The sequence below is a fragment of the Anolis carolinensis genome, unplaced genomic scaffold (assembly GCF_035594765.1).
Source record: "Anolis carolinensis isolate JA03-04 unplaced genomic scaffold, rAnoCar3.1.pri scaffold_10, whole genome shotgun sequence".
Taxonomy (NCBI): Eukaryota; Metazoa; Chordata; class Lepidosauria; order Squamata; family Dactyloidae; genus Anolis; species Anolis carolinensis.
In genome coordinates this window covers 25,051,863-25,067,778 of record NW_026943821.1, presented here as the reverse complement: position 1 = coordinate 25,067,778, position 15,916 = coordinate 25,051,863, and the positions used below count along the sequence as shown (strand labels likewise).

Here is a 15,916-nt window from a genome sequence, read left to right as displayed (position 1 = left end):
GTTCATCCACCATCTTTCTTGGTTTGAATTTGCTGTTGGTTTTACGCATGAAGCTAATAAATGGCTTCCACATATTAACAGATAAATATTATTCTGTTTCCCCTTTTGCTAATAAGTTATAAGTTAGCTATAGCTCATATCCTATGTAACCCACATGGAAATGAAGTCCTATCATGAATAATAAGGCAAATAATGTCTGGCAGTGGGAGGAGTACACTTCAGCGGAGCTCTACTAATGATTTCTGTATCTGAAAATAAGAATAAGGATTTGATAAACAAAGATCTGATATTACTTGTGTTATGTACTGCAAGACCCGAAATAGCCATGCTTGGATAGTTTTTATGCACAGTCTTGATGATATGCTTCAGTACTGATCAAGCACCGGTAAGGCATTTTTCTTCCTATGTGATATGGAAATATTGGAACTTGTACCCTATATTGGAAGCGGTACCAACTCAATGCTCTGTTTTGTCCCCTGCCTTTTTTCTTTCCACTTCCAGCGGAGAAGGCAGTCACATATCTGGCCAAAGCAACGGCCGAGACCCTCAGGCCCTTGCCAAGGCCGTGCAGGTTCATCAGGACACTTTACGTACCATGTACTTTGCTTGAAAGCCGAAATTTTTTACCTCACTCCAGAAAGCTTTCAGATTTGTAGGAGCCATACAGAATATTTTAAAGGAAGCATTGGGAGCACCTTGGGGCATCCCACGAGAAATCACTGCAGGGCGCCAACAGCGTTGGAGGCAGGAAACCAGCACCCTCCGGGGCAAATGCAAGAGAGCCGCTCGCTCGCTCGCTCGACCGGACGGACACACCTTCTTCAGTATCGCAAGAGAGACTGTCTTTGTTTTTCGGGCGTTCCGATTCCCTGACCAAACACGGCCGCAGAAGGGATCCGACTTCCGATTCCAAACGGAACAGGTTTTGGGGTGGGGGACCGGGGGGGGGGGGAGGGAGGGTGGAAACGCAATAGTAGACGCTGGGCTGTGGAACGCTTGGGTCCTCCGATGCCAAATCAAATGCTGGTCAGGTTTTGTTTCCTTATTATTTGGGGCGGGCGGGTGGGATTATGGGGCAAAGGGACTTGTAGAGCCTTAAAACAGATGACTAGATTTATAAAAACTAATATTTTAGGATACAAAATACTTTAATTGGTGAAGAGAGAAAAAAAAGAAAAGAAACCAGTAGTGTATAGATGAATTTTAACACTGTTTACTCCTCCCCGTTAAAGAAAAATAATAATTTTTTCCCCTTTATATATATAATAATAATAACGCAAGGCACCCCCAGCACTTACCACGAAGCTGAGAAGGATAATTTGTCTTCCATCTGTTTTGAAAGTGGGTTAGCTGCTGCCCTTTTGATGCAACGGTGGCATACTTATACTTAACTGTGGGCGAGTGCCTTACCGCAATGCTGCAAAAACCTTGACATCCGTTGACAAAGCAAGCCATCTCCATGGTGGCCTCGATCTCCCATCTTGAAGGTGTCAGGAGGCCTTTGGAAGGCTCACAAAGCTTACCGCTTCATATTCGCTCACAGCCTCATGATGGGTTAAAATTCTGTGCACTTTTAGCATGACATTAGACATGGGAGAGCTGCTGATATCACCTGAAGTTGGTTTTTTTCGTTATTGCTTCCCCTTTTTAATTTTTTACACTTCTGACAAAATGGAGTACGTCAGAGAGCGAACGTTTGCCTGCCATGTAAGCACAAAAAAGAGAACTCCATTATCAATAGATGTCCTGATTTTTTTGTATCTACTGATGATTTTTTTTATTATCAAGTGTTATTTTTGTACAATGACCAGGTTTATTGCCAAAACCTCTCAAATCATACTCGTCGTATTTCCTTTATTGTGTCTCCCTGCTGTCCCGAGCTTGCCTTTGGCCTGTTTGTAAAGCACACGAGGTACATTTTTGGTGCTTTTTTGGGTGACGCATAGACAAACGTTGGAATGAAATAAATGTTTTTGCTATGATGATTAGTTGGCTTGTCCAGGAATCACAGAGCAGTCCATCGAATTCTTATTATATGTCATAGAGTATTAGTTTACCAACTCACAGATTGGCATCTTCATATTCTTTGGTCCTTTTTGTTCTACATACGGATATAGCATAATATCTGATCTTGGAATTGTCCCTTTATACTCTGCTTCACAAACCCAGCAGCTTCATTCTTAGATCGGAATATGAAAATGCACTTTGCAATGATATAGAAATCACGTTTGATTTTGTGTTGACAAAATAATTCTTCTGTGACAGTGATTTTCAAGCTCTCTCTTGAGCAGTAGGCATCTCAGTTTGGACAAAAAGAAGGGGTTATTCGTCTCATAACAGGAAAGTTATTTCTGCTTTAGTACAAAAGCAGACGTTGCAAGAGGAGAAAACGCCATGTGTACTCAGACCACATGCATTTTTTTCAGAGTTTTGTCTTAAAGAGACTTCGAAAAGATCAAATGGGAGAAAAGATACTTGAACTTTGTTTGCATTTTGGGTAGTCGTAACCCCTTTTTTGTAAGCACATCTTCCGAAAGGAAATGCCGAGCAGCTCTTGTAACTCCCAGGATCAAGTGAAAGACCTTCTTTTCTATAAATCCTTACCTCTCGTGTTGACACGTCCTCCCAAATGCCACTTTGAGACAGAATGTTAACCCATCACAATGCTATGCAAAGAAAAATGGCCAAACTCTGAATAGTCTTTGACACGGCCTGGGCATTATGTTTCTTTTCAACCAAGATCCAAAACAGGCACCAATAGCTTGCGCACAGCTGGTAGGATTCCTGGCTCGGAGCCTCTGAGTCCCATTTCAAATTCCAAAAGACTTTTAAGGGTTCCTCTACAGCACTTGAAGGGGAGGGAGGCATGGTTGCATTTGCCTGTTTTGTCAAGCACAGGTCCAAGGTGCTGTCGGCTATGTCGTGTGTGTTACCCAGTTCTTTGGATCATTGCCTTTTCTCTCTTCAGCCCCTCCTTAGAAACACACCTTTTTAGCTTTCACTCGGCACAGTCTTCTGGGCAAAAGCATCAATGCAGAAGAGCCACCGTTGCTTAACCAAGTGCCTGCCTGAGTAACACATCAACAGCTTCCACAGCGAGAATCCAGTTCATAATCACTGCCCCTGCCAAAAGGAAACTATTGAGCAAGAATACATTCATATTTTTGTTGTTGTTGAAATGGAATTCTGAGATTATATATTTTTGGGGCATCTCTTTACACCGACTGCCTCTTTTTTTTTTCTTGGAGTGGGATTCTTGGTTCCACCACCAGCATGGCGACCAACATGTTTGCTCTTTCAGATTCTGAAGCATTTTGAGCAAAAAATGAGTGGCTTCTGAAACATTTGCAGAACAAGGAAAAGGGGAGGGGGAAGCAAAACACACCACCGCATCTAGAAGAAGCTGGCAGCTTTGTACAAATTGCTTTAAAACAAATGCAAACCTCCAGGACTTGAACTGTTACCAGTGGACTCTTTTTCCCCCCAGACTTTTGCACTCCGGTCATTAGATTGCTGCTTTGAACGGAGGAGGTGCTTGGCATGACATGAGCAGCTAGGAGACATGCATACCTTTCAAAGCGCTTTCTGGCCCCGTCTTCCCCCTCCCTCCCTCCCTCCCTCCCTCCCTCCCTCCCTCCCTCCCTCCCTCCCTCTCACCTGGTGCATGCAGAGTTTTCACTAAGTGCCGTAAATGATGTCATTGCTGCACTCTCTATGGAACAAAGTTTCTGGGCTTTGGGTATTTCTCCTTCTCTTTTGTTCGTTTTTTGTTTAGATGTTCTAATAAATGGGCTAGACCTACCTGCATGTTCTATATAACGGAGGCTTCCCAGTTTCCCCCGCTTAGCTTTGGCAAAACCGTGTGTCCTGTCTTCTTGATAGTCAGAGAGAGCACATAAGGGAGGAGGCGTCCTTTCCTTTGTTTTCTTTTGCGCTTCTGGCCGCTGCAAGGCTCCGTACGAGACGTCGGCGGAGATTCATTATTTTCGGAGCCTTCCACCTTGCACCTTAGTCTGTATTTTGTCGTTGTGCCTCTTTCCTTCCGCAGCTGGAAACGTTGCCAAATTCCCAAAGGGTGCGTGAGTGTGTTTGTGTGTGCCTGTGTGTGAGCGAGCGGCTGAGATGGGAGGAAGCAAAATGATGTAGCTGTTGTTGGCTTATTAATAATATGTTTTACCTGCACTGCTGCTAGTTCCAATTTAATGCTTCGGTTTGAACAAAGAAAGAGAATCTTCCCCAACCTACTTTCCCTCTGGATGTGTTGGAATACCCAAACCCCATCATCTCCAGGCCATAGAGCTGGCGACCATACTGACCGGGGATTTTTGGAAATGCAGTCCAAGCTATTGCTGGATGGGGTGATAGGCATTGTAGTCCAACACACCTGGAGGAAACCAGGTTGGAGAAGGCTTGAAAGAGATGTAAGTGGAGGGAGTCTATGAATGCTAGGTCATGCTTCTTGAACCATGTTGACGGTAATATAAAACCTGGATCTGAAGAAGTCCAATGCCTTTCCCAAATGTCTTGCAGTTAAATGTTCCCAGTGTCATGCGCTGAACAATCTCTGACTTCCAGTCTGTTTCAAATGCAACTTGGCATGTCATGGAGATGGGAGCAGTTGTCATTCAATGGAAAAATAATATCAAGGCTCTTGGACTGGATGGAACGACTTCCATGGTTCTGTTCATGTCTAACTTGAAAGATGCTGCTTTGCATTATCCCTAACCACCAGCAACGTTGGTTGGAGGTGATGGGAAATCCAGCAATGCCAGGCAGGGAAAAGGCACAGGTTTTCCATTGCTCGCTCTCCCACAGAATGCCAAAACTCCATGGATAGGATTTGAAATACAGGTAGTTGGGTGACTTGTAGGTAGGTGCAGGTTTTTTGTGTTACACAGCAGTCTTTAGGCAGAGGACAAAACAGGAGGCAAATACATTGTTATGTGTTGTAGGCCCTCCACGTGTGCTGGGGTTAGGGGCATGGGACCCTTACAGTATGGAAAAATGGTGCTAAACCCCACTCCCTATTATTGCACCTGTGTAGGAATCTGAAGGACCTAGATATTGCAGGAGCAACTTTCTCTCTAGGAATCTTTCGGTCCTTTAGCACAGTTCTGTGGTCATCTTCTTGTGGAAGTTGACTCTAGACTCCCATTGGAGGACCTGTAGATTTGAGTAACAGATACGCAAATGTGGAGTTGACTGTATAATACTTGGGCCAAAATCCTTAGAGTAAACCAGTTCTCTTTGATTTAAAGAAAGAGCTGTGTTCCCATTTAGTTCAGTAACTCAAAACTTGGCCATTAATCTAAAGCAGGCATGGGCAAATTTTGGCCCTCCCTCCAGGTGTTTTGGACTTCAACTCCCACCATTCCTAACAGCCTCAGGTCCTTTCTTTTTCCCCCTCAGCCGCTTAAGCGGCTGAGGGGGAAAAGGAAAGGGCCTGAGGCTGTTAGGAATGGTGGGAGTTGAAGTCCAAAACACCTGGCGGGATGTTTGCCCATGCTTGATCTAAAAGAGACACCATGCCTCCCTCTTGTGTTCCTGTCTGCTAATTTTGGGGACCAATCAAGTGACAACAGTCCATAGATCTTACAATGAAGCATAATCTCAGAAAGAATTCAAGACTCCCTCCTCTTCTCTTTCTCTCTCTCCCCTCGTCCTTGATTCAAAAAGCGTCTTGGCAGCACGGTGCAAACTCGTTGTGTTTCTCCGCTCGACAAGAGAAGTGTGAGCGACACAGCAGAACAGCAATAAAAAAGTAAAAAAAAACCATTATCACTCCTGCGCATGTAATTTTGCACTTCCAAATAATTGTGAAAGTTTTAAAACTGATGGCGATTCTGGTTTGCATTCAAAACCTTTTTTTTAAAAACCTGTTACGAGGAAGTGTTGAAGTGTAAATAGAGAATGTTCACAAAACACTATTGAGTTGGCGTTTTGTTTCCATTTGTGTTTTTTATTTGAAACTGAACGTTGTAAGGTCCGTTTATTAAACAGATTTGAACAACTCCTCGTTTATACTGCTTCTTGAAAAGGGGCGAAAGGGGCCATTTCTGAAATATGGGGGGGTTTAATAATAATAATAATAACAACTTTATTTTTATACCCCGCCCCATCTCCCTGAAGGGACTCGGGGTGGCTTACATGGGGCCTGGCCCGATAAAACAAACAAATAACAGTAACAAAGCAATAAAACAATTATCCCAGTAAAAAACATCAACATCAATAAAAACAATCATTAAAATCAACAAGCAGGATACAGTATTAAAAACAGGAGACTAAGTCGTAGATCCCAGGCAAAGTGCAGAGTATTACGAAATGGGGAAAGGAAATTTCATAGTTGAATGGACAATAAAGTGCGGTATAAAATGACAAGACAACAACAATGGGACTATTATGGAATGGACAGATAGATCCAATGGGAAGGCAGCTCCATGTAATGTAGATGTTACCAAAAGAAGCAGTTAAATGTTTTGTTGCTTGACGAAAGCATCCTTCCCTAACCTGGTGCCCTTAACAGGTGCTGGACAACAAATTCCCAGTCCCAGTCAGCGCATGGATGTGGGTTGAAAAGCCAGGCATGGAAGAAAGGACTTGGACACGTTCTTTCTTTCCTCAGCCACTGCTTTTCCATCTTCCAAGGTTGCCTGCTTCTGATTAACCACAAGCGATTGTGGCAGGAACATTATGTTCCCTCTCAATTCTGGCCTGCCAATGGACGTCTAAGACAAACAGTCTGTTATTTTTGGGCAGGCACTGCACATGTGCGCATGTGTACAAGCCATAATTCTTTTATTGGGCAGGCTAGGAACGTTTCAAGGCACTGTGGCTGAGGTCTCCCCTTCATTTGCCAGCAATATGTGGCATTTCCCTCCAGCGTTCAGGATGCCAATTCATTCTATCCTGTAAAAAAGCTTCTAAAAATGACCTAGTTTGTCATGAAGTTAAATGTAGAGTTTAATGTCTCCTCTATGTCAGTGCGGTATAGATGAAAAACCTTTGGGTTGAATTCGGATCCATCATCACCCACAAAACTTTGAAAGTCAGCTCCCCTGCCAAAAACAAGTTCCCTCACATTTTAAAATGTATTCATTGCCCTTAGTGTTGTGAGAACTGAGAAGGGAAGTAGTACAGGTTGGATGTAAAAGCATCATAGATCAGGTCATGATCATAGACTGGTGATGCACACACACATACCATTTGCGTGCACATATACTTGAGTCTAATGTGCCATCAAATCTAATGTGCACTCCAATTTTGGCAAGGCCATTTGGCTCAAAAAGGTGAGCATTAGATTTAAATACAGTAGAGTCTCACTTATCCAACATAAACAGGCCGGCAGAACGTTGGATAAGTGAATATGTTGGATAATAAGGAGAGATTAAGGAAAAGCCTATTAAACATCAAATTAGATTATGATTTTACAAATTAAGCACCAAAACATCATGTTATACAACAAATTTGACAGAAAAAGTAGTTCAATACACAGTAATGCTATGTAGTAATGACTGTATTTACGAATTTAGCACCAATATATCACGATGTTTTGAAAACATTGACTACAAAAATCTGTTGCATTATCCAGAACGTTGGATAAGTGAGACTCTACTGTAAATACAGTATATATACAGAGAGAGAGAATGTTTATTTATTTATTTATTTATTTTATCCCTATATCAGAATATTGTATATGTATATAGAGCAAACCTGGGCAAACTTTGTCCCTCCAGGTGTTTTGGACTTCAACTTGGATAATCCAGGACATTGGATAAGTGAGACTCTATTGTAGTACAATATGGTAATTTATTGCCAGTATTGTGCTATGCTAATAATATAATATTGTATGTAAATTTAATTTGTAAGCCACTCTTGAGTTCCCTTCGGGGTGAGAAGGGCGGGATATAAATGTATTAAATAAAATAAAATAAATAAATACAGTAGAGTCTCACTTATCCAAGTCTCGCTTATCCAAGCCTCTGGATTATCCAAGCCATTTTTGTAGTCAATGTTTTCAATATATCGTGATATTTTGGTGCTAAATTCGTAAATACAGTAATTACAACATAACATTACTGCGCATTGAACTACTTTTTCTATCAAATTTGTTGTATAACATGATATTTTGGTGATTAATTTGTAAAATCATAACCTAATTTGATGTTTAATAGGCTTTTCCTTAATTCCTCCTTATTATCCAACATATTCGCTTATCCAACATTCTGCCGGCCCGTTTATGTTGGATAAGTGAGACTCTACTGTAAATGTATTAAATAAATAAATAAATAAATAAATAGAAATGGAGATGAGCACCAACCCCCAGAGTCAGACATGACTAGACTTAAAGTCAGGGGAAACCTTTACCTTAATCCACAATATATGCTTTGAACTGGATTATTTGAGTCCTCACTGCCATATATTCCGTTTTAGAGTCGATTGGATGCAGCTGTGAGGAAAAAGGCCTGGGCCTCTGCTCCTAATTTGCATAACGGCATTTCAGGCAACGCGCATGCGCCGAAAGGTTGGGACGGGCGAGCGCGAAGTTGAAGGAAAAGAGAGGGAGGAAGCAGGAAGCAAGGGAGGAGAAGTGCGCATGCGCGGTAAGCAGGGGGAAGGATCACCACCACAAGAAGAAGGGCTTCCGGTGGAAGGGAGAGGAACGCGCATGCGTGCGCCCGCGAGCGCCGGAGACTGGCTTCTCCTCAGCGAGGCTTCGGGATTCAGTCAGTTTCTGAGGCGAAGCCGGAGAAGGAGCGAGCCGGGCTGCGGCCTTCACTCAAGGCAAGGCCGCGGCTGCCTCGGGCCCGGCCGGTCCGGCCCGGAAAGGCGCCGCCAGGAACAAGAACCCGGCAGGAAGAGAGCGGCCGCGCCCAGCTCCATGAATGGACGTCGGCAGCGCAGGTGAGGCCCCTAAAGGTCCGGTACCCCTAAAGTAGGCATGGGCCAACTTGGGCCTTCCCTCCAGAGGTTTTGGACTCCAACTCCCATCATTCCTAACAGCCTCAGGCCCCTTCCTTTTCCCCCTCAGCCGCTTAAGCGGCTGAGGGGGAAAAGGAAAGGGCCTGAGGCTGTTAGGAATGATGGGAGTTGGAGTCCAAAACCTCTGGAGGGAAGGCCCAAGTTAGCCCATATGGTATGGACTCATATAATGCAGAGAAGGCTGAAGGCATTGTAAAGCTACAACTCCCGTGATTGCATAGCATTTTGTCATTGCAATACAAGGGACTGAAGTCATAGAATCATAGAATAACAGAGACTATTTATTTATTATTTATTTCCTATATTTATATTCTATCCTGCCCTTCTCACCCCAAAGGGGGCTCAGAGCGGCTTACAAATTATATGTAAATACAATATGTATTATTAGCATGGCACAATATTAGCATTATATATACCTGCATTGAACTATACGACTATACTGTAATATTGTTACAGTAGAGTCTCACTTATCCAAGCTAAATGGGCCGGCAGAAGCTTGGATAAGCGAATATCTTGGATAATAAGGAGGGATTAAGGAAAAGCCTATTAAACATCAAATTAGGTTATGATTTTACACATTAAGCATCCAAACATCATGTTATACAATAAATTTGATAGAAAAGGTAGTTCAATACGTAGTAATGTTATGTTGTAATTACTGTATTTACGAATTTAGCACCAAAATATCACGATATATTGAAAACATTGACTACAAAAATGGCTTGGATTATCCAGAAGCTTGGATAAGCGAGGCTTGGATTAGTGAGATTCTACTGTAGTCATAATTGCTAGTATTATTATATTATACTGATCTCCCTAGGGAGCGAGTTCCAGAATAACCTAACTGGAAGAGATTATTTATTTATTTATTTATTTACTATATATTATATCCCCCCTAAGGAGGTTCAGAGCGGCCTGCAAATTATATGTACATATAGTATGTATTACCCTGTTTCCCCAAAAATAAGACATCCCCTGAAAATAAGACCTAGTAGAAGTTTTGCTGAATTGTTAAATATAAGGCCTCCCCCTGAAAGTAAGACCTAGCAAAGTTTGTGTTTGGAAGCATGCCCGCCAAACAGAACACCAGAGCATGCAGGATTGGTAAATGTATGTACCATAGATTGTTGTACATGGAAATGTACAAGAAATTCTTGATAGGATTCAAAGTTTGTTGGGTCATGCTGTTTTGTGATGACAGCTACTGCACAATATAAAATAAATGTTGTTGTTTTATTTTCAACAATAAATGTGAATTCTTCAAAGAAAAATAAGACATCCCCTGAAAATAAGACCTAGCGCATCTTTGGGAGCAAAAATTAATATAACACACTGTCTTATTTTCGGGGAAACACTGTATTAGCATAGCACAATATTAGCATTATATATAAGTGCATTGAACTATACCACTATACTGTAATATTATTAGTCATAATTACTAGTATTATTATATTGTATTATTATTAGTATTATATTGTATTGCCTTATAATATTATCAACGGTATATGTACATACAATATATTATTATATATTATTTTGTATATTGGCCCCAGAGCATCAGTTGGTGATGGGGGGAGAGGCCTCCAACTGATGGTATGGGAGACAAGATGGAACTGTCTTCCTGGCTCCCCCTCTTCAACATGGGCCATCTAGTCCATCCCCCTGCCATGCAGGAAAAGCACAATCAAGCACATTGTATATTGTTGCATGGCATCTCCGTAGTGAGATATACACTCTTCATCTTCCCACTAAAAATAAATGCCTCTTCTTACACAAAAATAACTTATAGAGCCAGACTAATGCTTGAGCCTCTGATTAATATGTTGCCTTAATTCCAAGATCGTGCATTTATTAAGGACTATTTTTCTACTTACTTTGGGAAAATTCCGGGGAACCTTGTCTTGTAGAAAATCCATGTGTGTGTTGTTGTTGTGCACCTTCAAGTGGTTTGATATTTGCTTACTGTTTTTTAGAACACTGGGAACAGTTAATACAGCTGTTTTAAGTGCTTCCTAAGTTCGTTTTTTGTCTTCAAAATGCCAGATTTTAATGTTATATTACCCAAAATATCAGTTTCTTACTGCAAGGAGGTTTTGAACATCAAGTATAAACTTTCTCCTCCTTGTCAAACTAAACATTCCTACTGTAGAAGTTAACAGACAAAAGGTGAGACTCCATGAGGGCTGAGGTGGGTGTGAATAATGATTTTGTTATACTAGGGATGGAGTTTCCTTTTCTTTGGTGTGTGGTTTGGGTTTTTTAACATATGGGGTGGCAATGAATATGTCACAGTCTGCCTACGGATGTACTTTTTTCAAAACAAAAGAGTAGTTTCACTGAAGTGTGCACTTGAGCTGCTTTATCTTAAAAGAATGATTTATTTCAAAAATTGGCAATGAACCAAGAAGGTTTAAAGCCTACTGTTTGGATGTTTTGACCTTCTCAGGAGGAAGAATCTGAAAATGATGAATCCACAGAGTTTTGCGTTTATCTTTCTGATACATTTTATGAGTCATTCATGTAATTGCTCATCTACATGAACTGTGTATCCTAAAATAATAAATGTTATTCTGTTGACCTGAAATTCCTTTTTAAAGTTTCAGCAATATTTGGGGAAAGATTTAGATGATACAGACATGTTCAGGAGTGAAAGAACAAGGGTAGATTGGAGATGGTTTTCATCCTTAAACCTAAATTAATTCCGTTGCCAGTTCTGTTTCTGAGCCTGTTACATCCTTGGTCACCTATTTGATGCCCTTACTTTAATTCATATCATATATAGTGGTTTGATTTGGTTCTCCTTTGTCTTGAAGCTGAGTATTTGTCTTCTGTGTGTGTTTTGTACTTTCCGCAAACCCTTTTCTATACATTGAAAAATTTCTAGAGTAGCTCTTGGAAATGTAGGCGCAGCACACTTCAGTGGACACAAAACACGATGTGATGTCCTTGTATTTCCTGTTTGCTTTTCTTCACATACGTGTGATCATATCTTAGCTCAAGCCGGTGGGTGGCAACATGCACAGCCTTTGTCATGGAGTGGGAGTAAAAAAAAGGGGGGACTGGGGAGAGAGCTGACTACATTAGGTTTCCAAATAATGACAGGTTTCATATGAGTCATTCTGAGAGTAGCACTGAGAGAGATCTACAGTAATTCTGTGTATGCATTTGCCCTTTTTAAAGAAAAATATAGTGAAATGAAATTTGCCAGTACACACGTGCTCTCTGTACAAAGAAATTCACAGGATTTGCACATAAATTCATGTCTAGAAAACCCACAGAATGTGAAGAACAGCAAAGGAGGAATACTGTTAAACTACGGAGACATATTCATATTAGATTAGGGACTAGGGGCTGTTTGGACTATTCTACAAAATAGTAATATGTTTTCCTAATGTAGAGATTCCCTTTTTCCTTGGATGGATTGATGCTTCAGCCTCGATGGATCACATTCTTAGAACTCACAGGCATTGGATGGACATCTGTATGCATCTCTGGAGCAGCCAAACATTTGTTTCTTTCTGAAGCAAGGGTGGCTCATGGCTGTGGTACTGGTTTCATGCTCAAAAGATATACAATTTCTTTTGCTTCGACTTCTCTCAGAGTCATTCCAACCAAGAGAAGTGATCAAGGAGGAGGGAAATACTAAGTTACCTAAAGCAGAAATGGGAATTATTAATGTCTCCAGAAACCCTTACTAGCACAGGAACGCTGGTTGGGGTCATCCAGTAACATCTGGGAGACAGCATTATTTCCACCTTTGGAAAGGAAGGTTCTTTTATGCTACTTCTCTGTTTCCAAGCTGGATGGAAGTGATGATGGCAGGAATGCATCTACTCTGAGTACTTTGGTTAGCTTCAGAAAAATAAAGACAGGAGCAATATATTTCTTGTAGACATGTTTTGATGGGAAGAACACACAGTGATATTGCAAAGAACTTTGCAAGTGTGAGGATTAATAACTACTAGTGGAATACGAGTGTGTTTCATGTGGTAACCAAGAGGAAGGATTTAAACTGTTGGATGTGTAAAGCTGTGGAATAGATACAGTTATAGAACCAAATACGTTCATTACGTCACAAATGGAGTTGGGTGAGTTAATGAACAATTTCTGTGGCCAATAGGAGTTGGGGAAAGTTTTTCTTACTGCATGTACTGCATTTGACTTTGAAATGTGCTTTTGCTCATCTGTTCAGTCTACCTGATCACTATACAGAACTCTCCGTTAAATCAGTTTGGATGCCATGGCTTGTTTGCTTGAATAATTATGAGCTTTTTGTTCTGCAAGCCTTTTGTCCCCTCTATTGGAACAGTTTGGTTTGTGCTGAATGAATCTTTGGCAAGGGCTGAAAGCACAGTCTCACAGAAGGGTCAGACTAGATAAACTTTGGGCTAAATTGCTGATATTATGGACTGAGTCTGAATCAGTTTTATGCACCTGAACATGTTTTCATGTAGCCATTTTAGTCACTCCATGTTTCTCAAGAAATATAGAAGTTTTTTTCCAGGAAGTAATGGGATGTACTTTTAAAGATGTGTTGTACTGCGCTATGGTTTATATTGTCTTTTAATGAATTGCAATGTTTTTCAGGATAATGTTTTAATTTTACGAATTGCGTAATTGTGAAATAACTTCTATATTTAAGCTTTTAATCTGTATTGTTACTAAATATATTATTATCTGCCTTGGGAGAATATCAGTGAATACAGTAACAATAACAATATTGTTTGATATTTGTTTGTTTTTTTATATTAGACTATGTTGTATTTCTTTCAGCAAAATTTGTTATCCAATTCTTTTGTATACCTTCTTTTTTCTTAATGCATATATGTGTGTGTGTATGAATGATTGTATTGCTTTAGCAGGACCAACTATTTTGGTTGTTTTATTTGCAGAGCTCAATGAACATTGGCACCGCTATTCAAATAAAAAACAATGACAGTGATAATATATGGACTTAATATGCATTTTCTGCAGTGTGAACAAGTGGTTGGATTTTATTAAGGCTTGTGAAATGTAAAGCGCTAAACTTTCCCCCTCTTTCCTCCACAGGACCCGTTGGGGCTCAGCCCCTGCTCATGGTGCCCCGGCGGCCTGGCTATGGCACCATGGGCAAGCCCATTAAACTGCTGGCCAACTGTTTCCAAGTTGAAATCCCAAAGATTGACGTCTACCTCTATGAGGTGGATATTAAGCCAGATAAGTGTCCTCGGAGAGTGAACAGGTGAGTCAAAGTTCATAAGTGTTTTAATCCATTAAAATTAAGTCCTTCAGAGAAGCAATGTAAATCAGTTCAATTTAAAACCAAATGAGGTCTGGTTAGACTACATCTTCCATCATTTCCAACTGATGGTTATATTGCTTTGACTTGATGAGAGTTGTCAGTCAACATTTCGAACGCCAGAGATAAATGGTAAGAAATATGGTAAGAAAATGACTTGTGGTTTCCTCCATTGCTTTCATGCTCATCAAATGACAAACATCCTTATTTTTTTTCCCCAGGGAGGTGGTGGATTCAATGGTGCAGCATTTTAAAGTGACAATATTTGGGGACCGCAGACCAGTTTATGATGGGAAAAGAAGCCTTTATACAGCCAACCCACTTCCTGTGGCAACAACTGGGGTAAGTTAGTTTTGTCTTGCCTAAAGTTCCAATGGTTCACAAGCTGAAGTAATTGCTTCCCTCCAATGTTCACTTTCTGAGAATGGTAATTGTAGAGTCAGCTAACACTTCAAGCAAAAAGTGATTGACAACCTATAGTCGGGGAATGAATAATTAGTTAAAGGTAGGAGCACATTGTTGGCCAAGAGTATATTATGTACAGATTAAAACTATCAAATTGTATCAAATGTCTTTTGGTGCAGGGCTTGGAAAATCACATTTTATAGCAAAATAATGCATATCTTCAGTATGTGTTTCCCTGATTCCTATACATTTGTTAAGATGGATTTTGTACACCTATGTATGAAAACACTGGGATTCTGCTTTTAAACCATTTTCACTTTTTGACAGTATTGTGCTCCATTGCCTGTCAAAAAACCATGGATGCCTGTATGTCTAGTACCCTGTATAATGCTTAAGAGACAGAATTGCATATCTTTAAATAGTTCATGGCTGAGGTTGTGCCATATCTGGAGAATTTGTCAATGCATTTGGATGTTCAAATCGTGAGAACAGGATGGCTAGTGGGCCATAACATTTGTTTTGATCATTAAACCAGTGGATTTGGAGAGAATCTAGGTTTCATGTTGGGAACAGCTTTCCAGTGTTTTTGCATTATGCCTCTCCTGCTTTCTCAACCCAATGTGTTTAAAATATCTCTCTGAAGACCGTTTTTTTTCTTCCGACAGGTTGATTTGGATGTCACCTTGCCAGGTGAAGGTGGCAAAGATCGTCCTTTCAAGGTGTCAATCAAATTTGTTTCCCGGGTGAGCTGGCACTTGCTGCACGAGGTTCTGACGGGACGGACCTTGCCTGAACCTTTGGAACTAGACAAGCCCATCAGCACTAACCCTGTTCATGCTGTTGACGTGGTGCTACGACATTTACCCTCAATGAAGTAGGTTCTTGGTTGGGCTCTGGACCATTCTCTATAACAGAATTTCTTGGAACCCATCTCATTTCAAGACGGTACCTAGTATTTTGTAAAAGGGAGAAATTGAGAACACATCTCATGCTAGATATAATAATGATAGATACAATGATAGATACAATGATAGATACAATAATAGATACAATAATATTAATAATTAAAAGGCACAGCAGAGCAGTAAAAATCCCAAATGTGGTGTGACAAGAATTTCACATGACTTACAAAGACTGTATTTCAGACTTTTAAAGCCATTTAATGTATATAGACATCATCAAAACCCCATCATTTTTTGTGGCAAAATTTCCCAATAAAGATGGAGTATTTCTATTTCACCCTTCAGAAGTATG

The 15,916-nt window shown here is 40.6% G+C and overlaps 2 protein-coding genes across 4 annotated transcripts in view; both read left to right on the top strand.

Moving 5' to 3' along the window:
- LOC100556413 (protein argonaute-1) overlaps positions 1-6,011 on the top strand; it is a 34,499-nt gene extending 28,488 nt beyond the window's left edge. For all 3 annotated transcript variants that reach the window (XM_062962293.1, XM_062962292.1, XM_008120670.3), the window contains one exon: positions 502-6,011. In XM_062962293.1, the coding sequence (XP_062818363.1) occupies positions 502-610 (109 nt within the window). In that variant the 3' untranslated portion in view covers positions 611-6,011. The remainder of the gene's footprint in view (positions 1-501) is intronic.
- Positions 6,012-8,691: 2,680 nt separating this feature from the next.
- The window catches only part of LOC100556608 (protein argonaute-3), a 32,504-nt gene continuing 25,279 nt past the window's right edge, over positions 8,692-15,916 (top strand). The window contains exons 1-4 of the mRNA XM_003227464.4: positions 8,692-8,901; positions 14,029-14,200; positions 14,479-14,599; positions 15,328-15,536. Coding sequence (XP_003227512.1) covers positions 8,883-8,901; positions 14,029-14,200; positions 14,479-14,599; positions 15,328-15,536 — 521 coding nt within the window. The 5' untranslated portion in view covers positions 8,692-8,882. The remainder of the gene's footprint in view (positions 8,902-14,028; positions 14,201-14,478; positions 14,600-15,327; positions 15,537-15,916) is intronic.